Consider the following 16,391-nt stretch of genomic DNA (forward strand, 5'->3'; position numbering starts at 1 on the left):
TTAAAAAGAAAAGAAAAGGCGCCCAGAGAGATCAGCTCATCTCCTGCCTACGTACCTCATCTGGTATGAGGATCAGGGCGACGTAGTTCCCCTACGGAGGGACACAGGATTAGCCTAACCAGATAACAGAGGGAGACACAACTAGGGAGACTACGACTCGAGCCTAGATGTTATCATGCAAAATCATCCCTAAGTTAAGGTTTCTAGCTAACTTGCACAGGAAGCAAGCCTATCCTAAACATGACTTGCACAGGAAGCAAGCCAAACCAAGCCTAACTTGCACAGGAAGCAAGTCAAACAAACACACAAGCACAAGTAGCACACACTATATGCAAGCAATGGGCTCAATCAAGGTTAGGTTTTAGTCGAGGGGTCATATCAACCTCAACAAACAAACCACTGGAACTGGGTAGTGTCAGCTCTTAACCTTGCCATTGAGGGGCTAAGGTGAAGCAGATGAAAGGTGAGTGAAGATGGGACTTCACAGCTCTTATCCCTGGCCTGGGAGAGCTTAAGACAAGAATGTGTGGGTCCAGAAAGTGGGAACCCTTCTACACATTTGAAACTGACTCAACTGTACAACTGTACAAGATCTTGGGTTTGTATCTACAATGCATCAACACAGTGGTGTGAGCAAAGCAGATGACACACAGAATAGCAGGGGATAGATTGCATATCCCTTGGGTTCTGCCAATGCCTCTTCACTTAGGAGGTCTTTGAATAAATGCAAGGACAAATTTAAACAGTCACAAACATTGCCTCTTAAGGAGGACTTCAGACAGGTGCCTGGCCAAGTAACAGGCCAGGTCTTCCAGACTATATGGAGTAAGGAAATTATACCTCAATGCAAATTGCTTATCAAGCAAAGCAAAGCAAAGTTCACAAGGAACTAATAGCAACTAAAGTACCTGAAATCAGTCAAGCACAATTAGTATACCAGACACAAAGTTAAAACCAACAGCATAAACCAACAGACAATACAGTCAAGCATATGTGCAAAGCACAAGCTCATAACAAGTGAGCTAAGCAACCTACAAAACAAACAAATTAGTTCATGATAAACAATTAAACTCATTCAACTTGTATTGATCTCTTTGAAGCATTTGCTGCTTAACCTGAAACAACAAGCTTAAACATGAGCAACAAGACCACTAGGACAAGCCTAGGGTCAAAAGGAAGACAAAAAGTTTAAAACAGCAAGGGACAAGTGTCCAAAGTCAAGACAAATCAATCAAGAAGCAAACCCAAGTGGTTTCACAATCATATCATTCATCATCATTATTTCACAAACAGATTAGGTCAAAGCATGGCAAATAGAACCTCAAAGAAGTCAACAGAATGACTCAACTCAAATCCAATCATAAACATCTCAAAAATTCCTCAAATAAATCAGGATCAAACATCATCCACAACATGTTAAGCATACCAAATTTCAACTCATTTGGATCAAAGGAAGTAGGGAAATTAAATTCAGAAAGGCAAAGCAAGTTCAAGCATACTCATTCAAAGCATCAAAACATGCACCAACTTCAATTAATCATAAAACAGAACCAACACATGATAAATGAATGGGGCCAAAGCCATGATGTACCTTACGATGTCTACAAAGCACATGTCAAATTTCAAGTTCATCCAATAATGTATGAGAATTTCACAAATCATATGGCATCATGTGTCACAAAAATCAACATTTTGGTCAAACAGGGGAGAAATTATCAATCAAATAGAAAATGCATTCCAAAATTCCAGAAAAATTCACACACATTCTCAACATCCATAAGCATGTTCATGCAAAAAATCAGACCATTTTGAGTTCAATAAGCATGGAAATTAAAATCATGAAGTTGGACATACATGGTGTGACACAAATTGTCACACCCCTATTCAAAAAATCATAACTCCACAACCAGCAATGATAAATTCACAAACTCTACACCAAAATCACCATGAACATGTCTAATTTAAGCACAAAAAATTTGGGAAGCATCGGATAAAGTATCATCATTTCACAATCAATTTGGTGAGACATGCACAAAATGGACAACATGAACAAACCCTAGCACCTTTTAAAATTCACACGTGCAAAAAATCTGGAGAAACATCATGAAAGACTAGAGGTCATGAGGAGCAATCCATAAAAAATCCCATCAAAATCGGATTAAAATTGAGCAACTTATGAATTTTTGAAGATAGCCATGCCAAATGAAATAAAAATTGCAACAAAAAATGATTTAATTAATTAAATAAATGGCCAGTGGCAATGTTGTAATTATCCGGTCCCTTAAGTGAAACTCTGCGTTTCACTTAAGGGAAAGTTGCGCCCTGATTGGCTCATGGCAATGCAACAGTGTATTATCATGCAAAAACAAAATCCAAATGCCAAAACACGATCAAATGAAATCTGGGCAAATGCAAACTAGGGTTTATCAAGCTACAGTGCGTGTTCATCATCTGGATGAACAAAAATCCCAGAAATTGGAAATGAGCACACTAATCAAACCAGCAAACAACGTACATCAACATTCCAGCATTCATTTTCATCAATTCGAGCTAATAAAGAAGAACCAAGCAAAAACATGTTTGAATCTCAAACTTCATGACAACATAACTCTCAGAATACTCAACCATTTGCCACAATTCAAACTTCAAAATGATCAGCATGGAAAGACCTTTCTAAAGCATATCATAATTTTGAAAATGGTGTGATTCAAATTCTTACCAAATTTGAAGAGCAGTGGTGATTTGTGGTTGTTTGGCCGTGCAAAGTAGAAACAGGTGTTCAATAAGGTCCCAGATGATGAATGAATGAGTTTTGAAGGTCCAGATGCCTTGTTTCTAGCTCCAAACTCGACCTGCCATGGCTGATGCTTCAATGGAACAGTGGTATGAGATGGCTCTACAGCTGAGATTCCATGCTTGCAAATGTTTCCAAGAGGTTTGTGAATGATGGCACGATGCTCAAGAACAAGAGTTCTTTGACAGTTTTCAGAAAAAAGTTCTAAGTGAGGAAATGAGAATTTTTGAGAAAATGGAGTTTGATCTGGTTTAGTGAAGTGTGGCTAGGGTTTCTCCAACAGAAATGAGCACTATATACTTTGATTAGTACAGCTTAAGTTTGGTTAATGGAAATGATAAGTGGAATTTGGCTTAATGAAGTGTTTTTGACAATTGCTAAAAAACCAACCAATTTGCATGGGGTGCATGTATGTGCACGAAATTGGGCTCAAAAAAATCCCAAATGTGATTTCTGAACCTATGTAATTGGTACAAATCATTGGAAATGTTTTATTTAAAAGTCCATTTTTCAACTCACCTCTTTTTTAATTCATGTACTTGGAAAAAGGCCATTTTGAATGAAAGATTTTTGGTGAATTGTGATGAAAGATTTGGATAGAGCACATCAAATGTGACTTGTAGCAAAAAACGCCACCCAATTTGGCCAAATGGTTTGGAAGATATGCCACTTTGAAGTTCAAAAATTCTTGAGAATGATTTGATCATAACTTGCCAACCATAAATGAGAAATGAGTGTTCTTGGACTTTTTGGAAAGGTGAGAGCAAGATATTCAACTTTCATGTTGGATAAAATTTCGTTTGAAGCTTGTATGATGATGTAAATTTAAGGAGAAAAACTTTCTATTTTTGGCAGTTTCCAATTACAGGTCACCTGCCATTTTTAGAAACTTTTTGTCTAACTTCAAATTCTTCAATCTTGATCTTTGAAATGTCAAATGAGACTTGTATGGACATGAATGAACCCTTTCAAACCATCTCACACCTTCAAATCCATAAAATCAGGCACAATTGACCACAGTTGACCATAGTTGACTTTTTAGGGTTTCTGGTGAACTAAGCAATGACTGATGACTTCTGAGCATCCAAACCTTGACCAAAACACTTCAAAAGGACCCCTAGGTCATGTGAACATGTTGGACCAACCCTAGGGCCTTGTCTCAATGGAAAATCGCACTGGCTTGCTTGATTGACTGATCTCCTGACCAGTTTGACCTAATCTGTCTTGATGAACTTGTACTTGGGCAAAGGGACAATGCAATGTTATGCAGTGGACTATGTTAATGCTATGACCTAATATGAGAATGTATGTACAAAAGGTAGGTGCAAATTTGAGGTGCTACACTTGGTCTTTCATTAACATCCTCTTGTAGTATAGCACATGACTGGTCCATAAACCTGCCACTTCTAAATCTCTCGGAAATCAGCTTCACCTCTTGGATAGTCCTTGGTGCCTTGGCCGACTGCTCATAGGGATTAAACCTTAACCTGTTACGGTCTTTGTTATCACTGAGTTGCAAGATCTTGCTCCAACCCGAGGCTTGGCCACTGGCCACCACTTGTTGCACATCTTTCAAAGATGCCATAGAAGTTCCCACCTTATCCTCATCGAGGTATTCAATCTGCATTGCATTTGCAATCTCAAGCCCTTGAAATTAGGTGATGATAGCATCCTCTTCTATGTTAATGTATTTGAAAGCAGATAATTGATTGATCATCAGGACATGCTCACCATAAACAATAACAAGCTTCCCATTTCGGATAAATTTCAATTTCTAGTGCAAGGTGGATGTGATGGCGCCTTTGTCATGAATCCACGGTCTCCGAAGTAGACAACTGTAAACTGGATTAATATCTATCACCTGGAAGAGAATTTGAAACTGTTGCGGACCAACCATCATCGGCAAGACAATTTCACCCATTACAGTCCTCCTAGAACCATCAAAGGCCTTCACAACAACCTTGATTGGTCTGATATCAGCACCAATATAGGATAACTTGGTAAGAGTAATCTTTGGCATCACATTCAAAGAAGAGTCGTGTCGCAGCCTAAAAAAATACAGGGGTGCGAAAAAACAACCGGCGAGAAAGAAATGACAGAAGAGTCGCCACCGTGCTTTATTTATCCCAAATGAGGGAAAGGAAACGCTCGAAGTAAACCTGGAGAAAGGAAAGGAAAAGACAAGGTCTCGCAACCAGATCTTGGGTTCGGGAGTCGATTATGCGAAGGGAAGGTATTAGCACCCCTACGCATCCGTAGTACTCTACGGGATCCACTCTTGTTGTTCTTGTCTAAAGGGTGTATGTTTATCTAATGTTCTATTTACTAAAAGAAAAGGGTCAAAGAAAATGACTCGCACGGATGTCGCATCCACTGCATACGTATCTCATCTGAACATGAGAATCAGAGTCTTCGTAGCTCGGCTACCTATGGGTTAAGGATAAGTGTGCTCGCTAAGACATCGCGTCTTATGCCTACGTATCTCATCGGGAATGAGAATCAGAGCAAAACGTAGTTCAACCTAACTAAGGAAACAAGGGTCTCGATTGCAACTAGGGCAAGAGAAAGGGAAGGTCTCGATCGCAACGAGGGCGAGAGAAAGGATCGCAACAAGGGCGAAAGCAAACAAAGATTAGTTGTTAGTCGTTAGTCAAACTCGACAAGACATCGCATCTTGTGCCTACGTATCTCATCTGAACATGAGAATCAGAGTTGCCGTAGTTCGGCTACACGCACGCCGAAACAAAACAAAACACAAAAAAGGCAAACAGGGAACCCGAACGCCAATCGCTGGACTTACATCGGCTTCCGAACCAAACAAACCCACACTGGAAACCAGATGCCACTTGATGGACTTATACCGGACTCCAAGCACGCAACAAGAGGATACGGAATGCCAATGGCTGGGCTTACATCCGTCTCCTACACACAAGAACAAACAAGCAACAAGTTACTAAGGAGTCGGGAACTCGAGCCTAGCAACTGTCAAGCAAACACACACAAAAAGAAAAAGGGGGAACACACAGACTAGAAGGGAGTCGGGAACTCGGACCTAGTAGCTGTCAAGCAAAACGCACCCAAAAAAGGAAAAGGGTGAACACACAGACTAGAAGGGAGTCGGGAACTCGGACCTAGTAGCTGTCAAGCAAAACGCACGCAAAAAAGGAAAAGGGTGAACACACAGACTAGAAGGGAGTCGGGAACTCAGACCTAGTAGCTGTCAAGCAAAACGCACGCAAAAAAGGAAAAGGGTGCCCGGAGAGATCTCGTACGATCTCCTGCCTACGTACCTCATTTGGTATGAGGATCAGAGCAACGTAGTTCCCCTAACTACGGATTGCCATCTGAATATGGACTTACAAAGGAGGACACCAGTTGTGTCAAAGGAGAGTGGGTGATGTGTTCACGTCCTAGCAGTAGGTGTCGCAGCTCGCTGAATCGAGTCTTAGGCAGTTACCTCTTTGCAATAGAACGGACTACATGCCACAAGATCGGAGACGCTCGGAAAGGTCTAAAAGAAATGCGGAAGCTCTACCCTAGAGTTGTCATGCAATATGTACTTAGGTGTTAGGATTTACAAATGGGAATATCTACCTAATGTTAGCATGCAAAGAATATGGGAATTCTACCTATGTTATCATACAAAAGAACAAGGGAATCCTACCTATGTTATCATACAAAAGGATATGGGAATCCTACCTATGTTATCATACAAAAGGTTCTATCTAATGGGTGCTACCTAATCGGAACAAAGATCGACGAATGGAGCAAGGAGAAGTGTTAGGGATAAGGGTAGATGGCGATGCATGAAGCAATCGACTTACAAGGTTGATGGCGATGCATAAAGCAATCGACTTACAAGGTTGATGGCAATGCATAAAGCAATCGACTTACAAGGTTGATGGTAATGCATAAAGCAATCGACTTACAAAAGGGTGGATGAATACGTGTTGGTTCTGTTAGGTTTTGAAAAATGATTACTCGACGTTGGATCGAGGTTTTGATCTTGTTTTGAAATGGTTATCGAATGTTCATTTTAATTCTTGTATTAACAGATGAATAAAGAATGAAAGAATAAATATTATACATTTCATGGGAGAGGGATACATTTGTTATGAATGGGGATTATTCATGGCAAACAAACAATAATAATACATGCCTCATACACCATACAAGTAGGCCACAGTTAATCAAACAAGTAAGATATAAACAAGTATATAATCGAATCAAATAATCAAAGAATGAAATAATGAAGCATTAAACAATGTATGAGTGTAAGTGCAAGGGACATGTCTCATTGTAAGGAAGCCCAAGAGTAAGCTATGTGAGGTTGATGGCGATGCTTAAAAAGCAATCGACTTACAAGGGTATGGAAAAATGGGCTCGATATTAAATCGAGAAAAATATGATTTTTATAGTTTTTTTTAAAATGGTTTTGAATTAAATTAAAAGACAACAACTTTGCATTATTAACAAATGAAACTATGAGTATAACATAAAAAGAAAATGTTAAAAGAAATAAAATACTAAAATAAAACGCTAAAAGGAAAGAAAAAAAAAATAACATACTAAACCAAAAAAAATACTACATATGAGTATTGAACCCACCCCACTCAAAACTAGAATACTGTCCTTCCCCAACAGACCACTCATGATTATCTGCTACTGTGATACTACGTTAAATATATAAACCGGGATAAAAATGAAATTAAAAAAAGATTAAGATAAAAAATAAAAAGAACAATAAAAGAAAATACTAACATATAAACATTTTTATGTTTTTTTTATCTCTGTTAAAACGAATTAAATTAAATTAAAAATTAAAAGAAAAGAAAAAAAAAGAATGGAAACGAAGAAACAGAAGCTCGTCTTCCTTCACCCTCTCCCCAACCTCACGAACTCACCCTTTCCACCCAACAACAATCTCGTACGAAACTCGCCTTTCTCGTCCCTCTTACGAAATCGCTCATCAACGAAACCTCTCACGCTTTCAAACTCAAAGAAGCAAACTCTCTCAACTCTCATGACATTCAATCAACAAGCATATGAGAGGGATCAAAAGGAAAGAAAGAGAAGTACTTACAAAGTGTCACGGCGGTGGTGGTGAAGGACGCGAAGAAGCTGGCCTCTAGGTAATCGATTTTGGGATTTTAGGTTTTCTTTGTTTTTTCTGATTTTTCCGCATCTAAAAACCCCCTTCTGTTGTTAATTCCTCTTCTCCTTTTTATCCTCTGCTGATTAGGGTTTCAAAAGGTCTTTGTTGTTCAAAAAAAAGTAAATTTGCAAACCCCTTTTGGTGTTCTCAGGATCAAATTGCCTGTTTGATGCTAGGTTAGAAACGGTATTCTGAGCTCATGCTTTCTTCCTTGAACTTTATCTCTATTCCAATTTGGGAATTTTCTGACTTTTGCACTTTGACTGTTGGCTAATTAACTTTACCTTTTTACTGCAGTGAAAATGGTGTCTGATGAATTTCAATTTTGGTTCTTCAGCTTGTTAATCTCAACCTTTCTTTCGCAGGGTGATGTGAATGATATGCAACCTTGCTAATCTCGACCAGCTTCTTCTGCCATGGCCACTTACATGGTGAGTTTTTCGACTGTCAGTTGATGTACCATGCCAAGTTTGTCATTTTAGGTGTTGTGCGGTGTTGGTTTCATATTGTAGTGACAACTTGTGTTTTGTCATGACTTTAACTTGTTTGTGCATTAACTGCTGCCAGGGTCTTGAATGGAACATACACATCTCTGTCACACAATGGTTCTGCATAATTTGCATTATGTCAACTTTGAATGTTACCAGGATTTTCTTGAACAAACATGGGCCTGACTGGTATGTAATGTCTTGAATTATGCATTGCTCATTGAAGTCTTGACTTAGTCTAGTAGCTTGACAGTATGACAGGTTCTTATGGCCTAAACTGGTGGAATGAATGAGATAGTTCAGGACATGTCTCAGGATGCTTGGACCCTAACTTACCCTTGAATTTTAGTAGTTTCATGGTGATTCTTCCACTTGACATGTCTAAATAGTGCTGCAGGTTCTTGGAGCTTGTTAATGGTTTGCTGACAGTAGGATGATGACGCAGAATGTCTTGAATATGGCTTTTGCAACTGGACTGTTGTATGATGTTGTGCTTCTACAGATAAGTACCATCGTGGTTTGGTTTTGTAAGGTTGTTTGCATGATGAACATGATTGTTGTTGTTTGCTGCAGGTTATATCACAATTCTTGGTTGGCTCAAGGAAAGGCAATGATATGCAGTAGGTTTGGTGTGAGAATGCCATGGTGAGGTCAGGCAAATGCAAAGTGTTATGGCTCTTATAAGGCATGTAGGACGATCATGAGGTATCTATTATTGAACTGAAATATAATGCCCTGATGTGGCTGGAGTTTGGTTCATTAATGCAGGATGGTTTGATACATGTGTGCAGGTCCTGTCTGGTAGCAAGGCCCCATCTGGATTAATGCAGCAAGGTAGTGTCATGGTGCATTGATGTTTCACTGTAGCTAATACCTTGCAGGGTGGTTTGTTTGCACTTGCTAGGTTTGTGGTTAGGTCTGTTTTAGGCTTAGTTGTATTCCTTTTTTTTGGAAATGCTCCAGTTGGTTTGAAATGGTTTAGGTTAGGTTGTTGTATGTTGTGTTCCTGATGTGAATTAGTTGTCTGCTATAGGATAAATGTTTGACTTGTGGGGTTTACACTGCTATCTGTTTAGAACCCATTGCCATGCTTGAACTGATATGGTGTATTGGTGATGCCAGCTACAGGTATGAAGATGGTTTTGCATTTCCTTGGATAATGATGCTCTCGATGCAGGTTGGATGGTTGAGCCAAAGACCTATCCTGGACCTCTTTGAATTTCAAGGTTTATTCACTTGTTTGGATGGATTGCTACAATGCTAATGTGCTTGACATAGGTTTCGAATATTATGCTTAGACTTGGTTTGGCTATAACTGATAGTGGAAGCATTTTGGTGCAGGCTTGGAACAGGGTGTTGTCCACTGTTGTGAGGATGCACTGCTGTTGAGATGCCCCTGCTTCAGATTCAGACTTGGTCATATGGTTGTTGTTCGCAGTGCACCTGTGTGAACCATGTTGAATCCTCCTACCAGGTAAGCTACCATGTATGTTATTTTATTGAGGTGTAATGTAAAAAGCATGTAGGCTTAAGTTGGGAAATAGTTTTGAAGGTTTAACTTGGTGTATGGTCGTGTTCTGGTTGTGCAGGGTGATGCTCATGAATTTGTCCACAAGGTGCTTGATCATGTGGTAACCATGTTTGTGGCCTGTAGGTTGAAATTTGTTTCCAGTTGCCTTGCTAGCAGAATTTAGGAACTCACTCAAGTGGCAGCAGGTTTTGTGTTGCATTTGGCCATCAAGTCCTGTGAGAACAAGTTCTGAGCGATTGCCGTTATGCAGATGAGATTCATATTGTTTTTGTTTTTGTGTGGATTAGAAGGCTGAAGATTGGATCATGCTGCTGGAAGAGTTTTGTTCAAGTTCAGTTATGTTGGGCATTCATGGAGTGTCGAGCTTGTGAAGGACGATCATTAGAATAGTGCCCCATTTCTTGACAGTGCAAACACGATGAAGGCCTCGGGTTGGTTTGATGCGAGTGTTAAGCAGGTTCGAATAAGGCTCATGCAGCAGATTTTGCCTTAGACTGTTGTAGGATTGTGACGCTGCAAGGTTTGTAAGGTTGGCTGGGACTGATGCGTCCTCACGTTAATGTGCATTCTGCAGATAATACAGATGATTCCACTCTAACCTTGCCCATGGCTCTGACTTATGGTTTGCCGGTGTGAACGAGAACATGTGATATTTGTAGTATGCAAGTGAGATATCTTCCCAAGTATGAGTCACTAAGAAAAGCTCCAATTAAAGAGAAGAAATAAGTGGTTCCCATCCATATGCTAAATGTGCTTGCTGTCTCAACATTAGTTTGTTTCAATACTAATTTTGAGAAGAGAACCAAATTTGCTTCCACTCCAGAGAAAGCCGATGCAATCAGTCCTTGATTCACTAACAACAACGATGCACTCTTCCATCTACCAGTCCTAGCTTTCAAAGCAGGTTTTCCATAAAAATCAACGGATCCATCTCCTGTGCAAGAATTGATACATTTCTCCTCATGCTTGTAAACTTCAATAGCCTGAGAGCTAGAATCTTCTTCGTTTCCGTCCATTGTTCGTCAAAGACTGCACTAGATAGGGTTTAGGGAATTTGGGTTGACTTTGGTCAAAGTTGACCAAAAAGTCAACTGTTGACCAAAGTCAACAGTTGGTCAAAAATGCCAAATTTTGTATTTTCTTGTATGGACTCACATGTAATGGTTTACAATGACATGAAATAGATTGAAATGGATTAACAAATGGTTTGAAATTGGTTTCCAAATTGTTTTGTCTTATGACTTGAATGTTTGACTTTTGAAAAATAACTTGACTGATAATGTACATGAACAAGGTCATGAAATGAGACCATAAGGTTAGGGTTTTGACATAGCATCCATGAACCAATAACATGACTAGCAAGTGGCTTGAAACACAAGAAGCATTGTTGTTCAGATGACCCAGACCATAGATGTATCCACAATCACATGAACAACACCATGACTTTGGACCAAGACCAATCCTCATATAAAACCAAAGTAAGGTTAGGCCAAGCATGCTAAACAAAAATAAAAACATAAAAAATTCAGGACCAAAATCGGGGTATGACAAGTCGGTATCAACCAAAACATGTGAAAGATAATCTTTTTCATATCCCATGGATACGTAGAGATTGTTGTTATGCTTTTTACCCTCGAAGGGCAACTCATTGTCAGAAAATCTTAGGGTGTTACAAGACGTAATGTTTCCAACTACATGGTCGAACTGATCAACCGTGACATCTAGATTCACATAGGCTTGCCCCAATACTTTCAACAAGATCTTGTGGTGTGTTTCAGAGTTTAAGAGCAAAGACATAAGAGATATCTTTGATTGGGTTTGAAGAAGCTGATCTACCACCTTATAATCACTCTTTCGTATCAGGCGCGAAAATTCTTCAGCCTCTACACCCTATATGGGTCTACTCTCATGAATGACCAACGGAGCTTTACCATTGTCAGGCTTCTCGGCCATAGGCTTACCACCTCTAAGATTAGCAGGAGTGAAAACCATACCGCTTCTCGTGAGACCGCTTGCATCAGCAATATTAGTGACAACTTTGTTGTTGACCAATGGTTTCTCAACACCATTCACGGTGATAGTGGGCTCATACCCCCCATGGTACAACTTTATCAGATTTGTAAGAGAAAGGAGTTGGCATTTTGATGTCCAAGCACTTAGTAGAGTTGACAGAAGGTGTACCTTCTCTGGGTGGGAAAAATATCTCAAAAGCCTTGGGCTTATTGAATATAGGAACTATGATAGACACTTCATCATTCTTTTCCTTTCCACTAACCTGTAACACACTGTTGGAAATCAACATCTGTATATCTTTCTTCACATCGAAGAAACCTTTATAGTCCCTCAAACAAATAAAGCACTTCTCATGATTTTGCTTTAGGATACCGACTTTGAACAACTTGAGGTGTACATGCACTAATGGAGTCTTCACTTTCAGGACATCTATAATCAAGTTCTCATCTTCAGTAATCATATTTACTTCCCCATGCTCAGGAAATGGGTTAGTTGCCACATTTGGCGTATCACCGAACTTAATCATCCCCAATCTCACAAGTTTTTGGACTTTTCCTTTAAATACAAAGCAATTTTATTTTCAGTGTCATGCCCTGGAGCGTCGGAGTGGAACGTACAACATTCATTAGGTTTATACCATCTAGGAAACTTGTCAGGCATTGGTGGTGCGACACACCTTTCTATGAGATTCTGGGCGAGTAGATAAGGTAGTAGATCGGTGTATGTCATCGGGATTGGATCAAACTGGAATTGACTCTTCAGAGGACGTGGATTTTGTTAAGTAGCAGATGTAGATGGTCATTGTCTTTGTTGCTGTTGTTGTTTTTGTTGTTGTCATTGCGGCTGATACTGAGGCAGTGGTTGTTGTGAATATTATGGATAAGGATGATATTGTTGCGGCAATTGTATATATTGTGAAGGATAAACAGGGAACATCGGGTGAGGTGGAATGGGAAGATTTGGTATCATAGGTGCCCCTGGTGCCACTGCGGCTACCAAGGGTTGTTGATAGTAGCCTGACATAGGTTGTTGCACTTGTGGAGCTGGAGCTACTTGGGCAGCTGGTTGATGTTGTTGTCTTCTATTGTTTGGTCTGTGATGGGAAGCATCATTAGCATATCCTTCTTTCTTTTTCTGCCATCCACCAAACTTTTTGGTGCCATTAGCAGACGCAGAATTATCACGAGCCACTCTTCCTTCCTTTACCCCTTCTTTGAGTTGTACACCAACCCCCACCATCTCAGTGAAGTCACGAGGCATGCTCGAAATAAGTTTGTTGTAGTAAAAGGATTCTAAGGTCCTCAAGAATAATTTTCACAGTTCTTTTTCTTCAACAAGTGGAGTGACTTAGGAAGCAACTTCCCTCCACCTTTGTGCGTATTCCTTAAATGATTCACGCTCTTTTCGGGACATGCTGCCTAACTGAGTATGATATGGTGTCATGTCCATATTATACTTATAATGTTGCAGAAATTCCTCATTAAGATCAAGAAAGTTTTGAATCTACCACAGAGCACTGGACAAAGATTCTTGAAAGTGGTGAATCAAGAGTTTGTCATCATCTGTGTAGGCGGCCATCTTTCTGCAATACATGACTAGGTGCATTTGAGGACAAGTACTTCCCTTGTATTTCTCAAATTCTGGTACCTTGAACTTAGCAGGGACCCTTACATTTGGAACGAGGCACATCTCTCTTGCGTTCTTGCCAAAGAGATCCTTCCCTTGAAGGGCATTAAGTTTCTTGCTAAGAGCTTGGATTTGACCTTGTAATGCATCCTCGACAACGTCCAAGTGGATGCTCGGGCAATGATATAAATCAGTGGGGTCCTTTTGAAAAGGGTAAGTAACCACAGCAGTAGGTGATACAATATAGCCAAGGTTTCCCATGGGCATCGGAAGCTGAGCTCCACAGGGATTGGCGCCATAGTATTAAGGAACAATAACCTGAGACATAGTTGGTTGCGAAGTGAGTGATTGAGAAACCAGGGGTGGTGACCCAAGTGGCTGAGATCCATAAGGACCATAGGGACCAAAGGACCGGTGGGAAAGCCTTAAGTCAATTCTAGCGGATGAATGAATCCTTGATATCCATGAGGATGGCCATAAGGATGACCAAAGGGGTAAGAAAATCCAAATGGCATATTGAAGTCGTTAGTTGCAGTAGTAGTAACCACAGTTGTGGTAGGAATTGTAGTATCATAAACAACCGTAGCAGACATGGTTGTACTCAAAGAAGTTGTAGGTATGAGCTCTAACCTTGCCATCAAGGTGTCAATCAATGCAGCTTGTCTCTCCTGGCTGGCTCGGAGAGTGAAAATCTCTTCATGGAGTTCACGGTTTGCTTGTTCGAGATCATCCATCCTTAATTAAATATTATCCCTTGTTGGATATATGTGACTGGTAGCAGGCACTTCTGAAGAAGAGAATAGACAAGAATGAGACCTTTTGAAAAGTATTTTATTTTGATGAAATATGACAACAAATGATGGTGCAAATGATGCATGGATGCATATGATTTCTTTTTTCTTTTAATCACTTCTTACTTTCAAGGACTTGATAAGTCTTAAACATTTGCAAACTTCTTTCAAACTGAAAGTAACATTGTACTACAAGGAAATACAATAAGTGCTTACAAATAAAGGCAATAAAGAAAAGTACAAACAGGAATACGATAAATCAAGGAACCCTAGGCATAGTCTTCAACTCAGCCTTCGGAGCGATCTTCTCTTCCAATGCTTGTCCAAGAAGTCCCTCGGTATGCAGCAGCTTCTCCTTGTGTTGATCGGAAGCAAACCAAGATGCCTTGAGATCTCTATCTAGCCTTTTCCTTTTGGTGAACCCTTCTTCTAGAGCTACCTTTTGTCAAATAATCACATATTCTTTATCTTGCAGTTGACTATGGAGTTTAGAACATTCCCCATTAGCAAAGTAAAATTTGTTCTCCCAATTGTCTCTATCTTTCACTAACTAGGCGTTCTCTACCTTTAGCTTCTTGAATTTCTCAAAAGAGACATGAGCAGGTTCCATAGGCTCGCTACCTAAAGGTGGTGAAAGGGAGTATGGCATTTTGAGCTTGGAAGCCCAATTTTTAACCCAAGTGGTATAAGCCTCTTTTGCCACACAGTTTCGAGGACTTAACTCAGACCTTTTCTTGCTAGAAATATGAGACCAAGCCTTCACAACATCCCTTTTAAGATTCACATTCTCTTCACCTTCTTGGATGACAACAAGAGTAACCAAGAAAGGCTTAGGCTTATCATCCATGTAATATCCAAGCTGACGGTATGCTAAAGATGGATTGTAGGTGATAACTCCCTTGGTACCAATAAGAGATACATTGGGGAATTATCCACAACTCACTAAAATCGTCCCAATATCATAGGTTGCATTGTACCATACTATGTCCCTATTAGTAAGATCCATAAGCCTTTTTGACCACATGAGATTTTCTTTGTTGTATAGAGTGGACTGCGGCAAGTGAGAAATAAACCACTTGTACAGTATAGATGCACAACAACGAACCCATCCGCCCTTTTTCTCGGTTCTAAAGTGAATGGAGTAATAGATATCTCCTAGAAGAGTAGGGACCGAATTACAAGTCATGAAAACCCGAATAGCATCCATATCGACAAAGTCTTTGAAGATTGGAAAGAGTAGAATCCCATAAATCATCAAGGCCAAGATTGCCTCAAAAACATCATTACTCCCCATGTTGGCATAATGTGAAGTCCTTTCCACTAAGTACTTGATGGGGAAACCGGGAATTCCTCCTTTAGCGCTGAGACCATTTTCTACTTCAACCTTTGGAACATATAGAGATGCCCCAATAGTGTGGGACTTTGTTACCTCCTTTCCTCCAGCAAAAGGAACCTTATTACGGATTGTAATTCCAGCAATGTAAGTGAATTCTTTGAGAGTCGACAATTGATAATCGGGGAAAGTGAAACAATGATATATTGGGTCATAAAAATGTGAAAAAAAACCCTCAGAGCCATGCTATCTACTTTTACTTTCATCAAAGATAAGAGATTTCCATACCTCTTCCTAAAACCATCGAGGTCTTCCACATGAGCAACCAAGTCTTGTAATAGAGACAGATCAGGATTGGGAAAACTGAACTGGAACCGACTCCTAGTTTCTTTTTCCAAAGACATCCTCTAAACAAATTAAAGAAGTTTAGAAATGAGTATACTTTTGAATCCTTGAAATACCCAAAGTTTTTTTTGTGACAATTTTCAATGCAAATGCTTTATCCATCTCCAAGGATCATAACCCGATTTATTGCAAACATGGAGAATGATATAGACATCGTAACCTTTAGGGACAAACCAGTGTAACATCATTCTGAGGGACAACCGAGAGACATACCAGTATTTTTTTATCGAAGGGACATCGAGGGTCAAACTGGTA

At 39.8% G+C, this 16,391-nt stretch overlaps 1 protein-coding gene across 1 annotated transcript; it reads right to left on the reverse strand.

Annotated features, from left to right (window-relative positions):
- Positions 1 to 15,326: 15,326 nt before the first annotated feature.
- LOC127136952 (uncharacterized) lies at positions 15,327 to 16,135 on the reverse strand. Its single transcript, XM_051063458.1, has 2 exons — positions 15,965 to 16,135; positions 15,327 to 15,851 (listed from the first exon to the last, which is right to left on the reverse strand). Exons 1-2 carry the CDS (start codon positions 16,133 to 16,135, stop codon positions 15,327 to 15,329), a joined length of 696 nt encoding a protein of 231 aa, XP_050919415.1.
- Positions 16,136 to 16,391: the final 256 nt, after the last annotated feature.

This window comes from Lathyrus oleraceus, chromosome 4 (genome assembly GCF_024323335.1).
Source record: "Lathyrus oleraceus cultivar Zhongwan6 chromosome 4, CAAS_Psat_ZW6_1.0, whole genome shotgun sequence".
NCBI lineage: Eukaryota > Viridiplantae > Streptophyta > Magnoliopsida > Fabales > Fabaceae > Lathyrus > Lathyrus oleraceus.

Excerpts from the sequence above, each read along its gene's own strand:
- LOC127136952 (XM_051063458.1), bottom strand. The coding sequence starts at position 16,135 with ATGTCTTTGGAAAAAGAAACTAGGAGTCGGTTCCAGTTCAGTTTTCCC. Across the intron at positions 15,852-15,964 it reads TAGATAGCATGGCTCTGAGG|GTTCCTTTTGCTGGAGGAAA; the intron begins GTTTTTTTTCAC and ends ATCCGTAATAAG.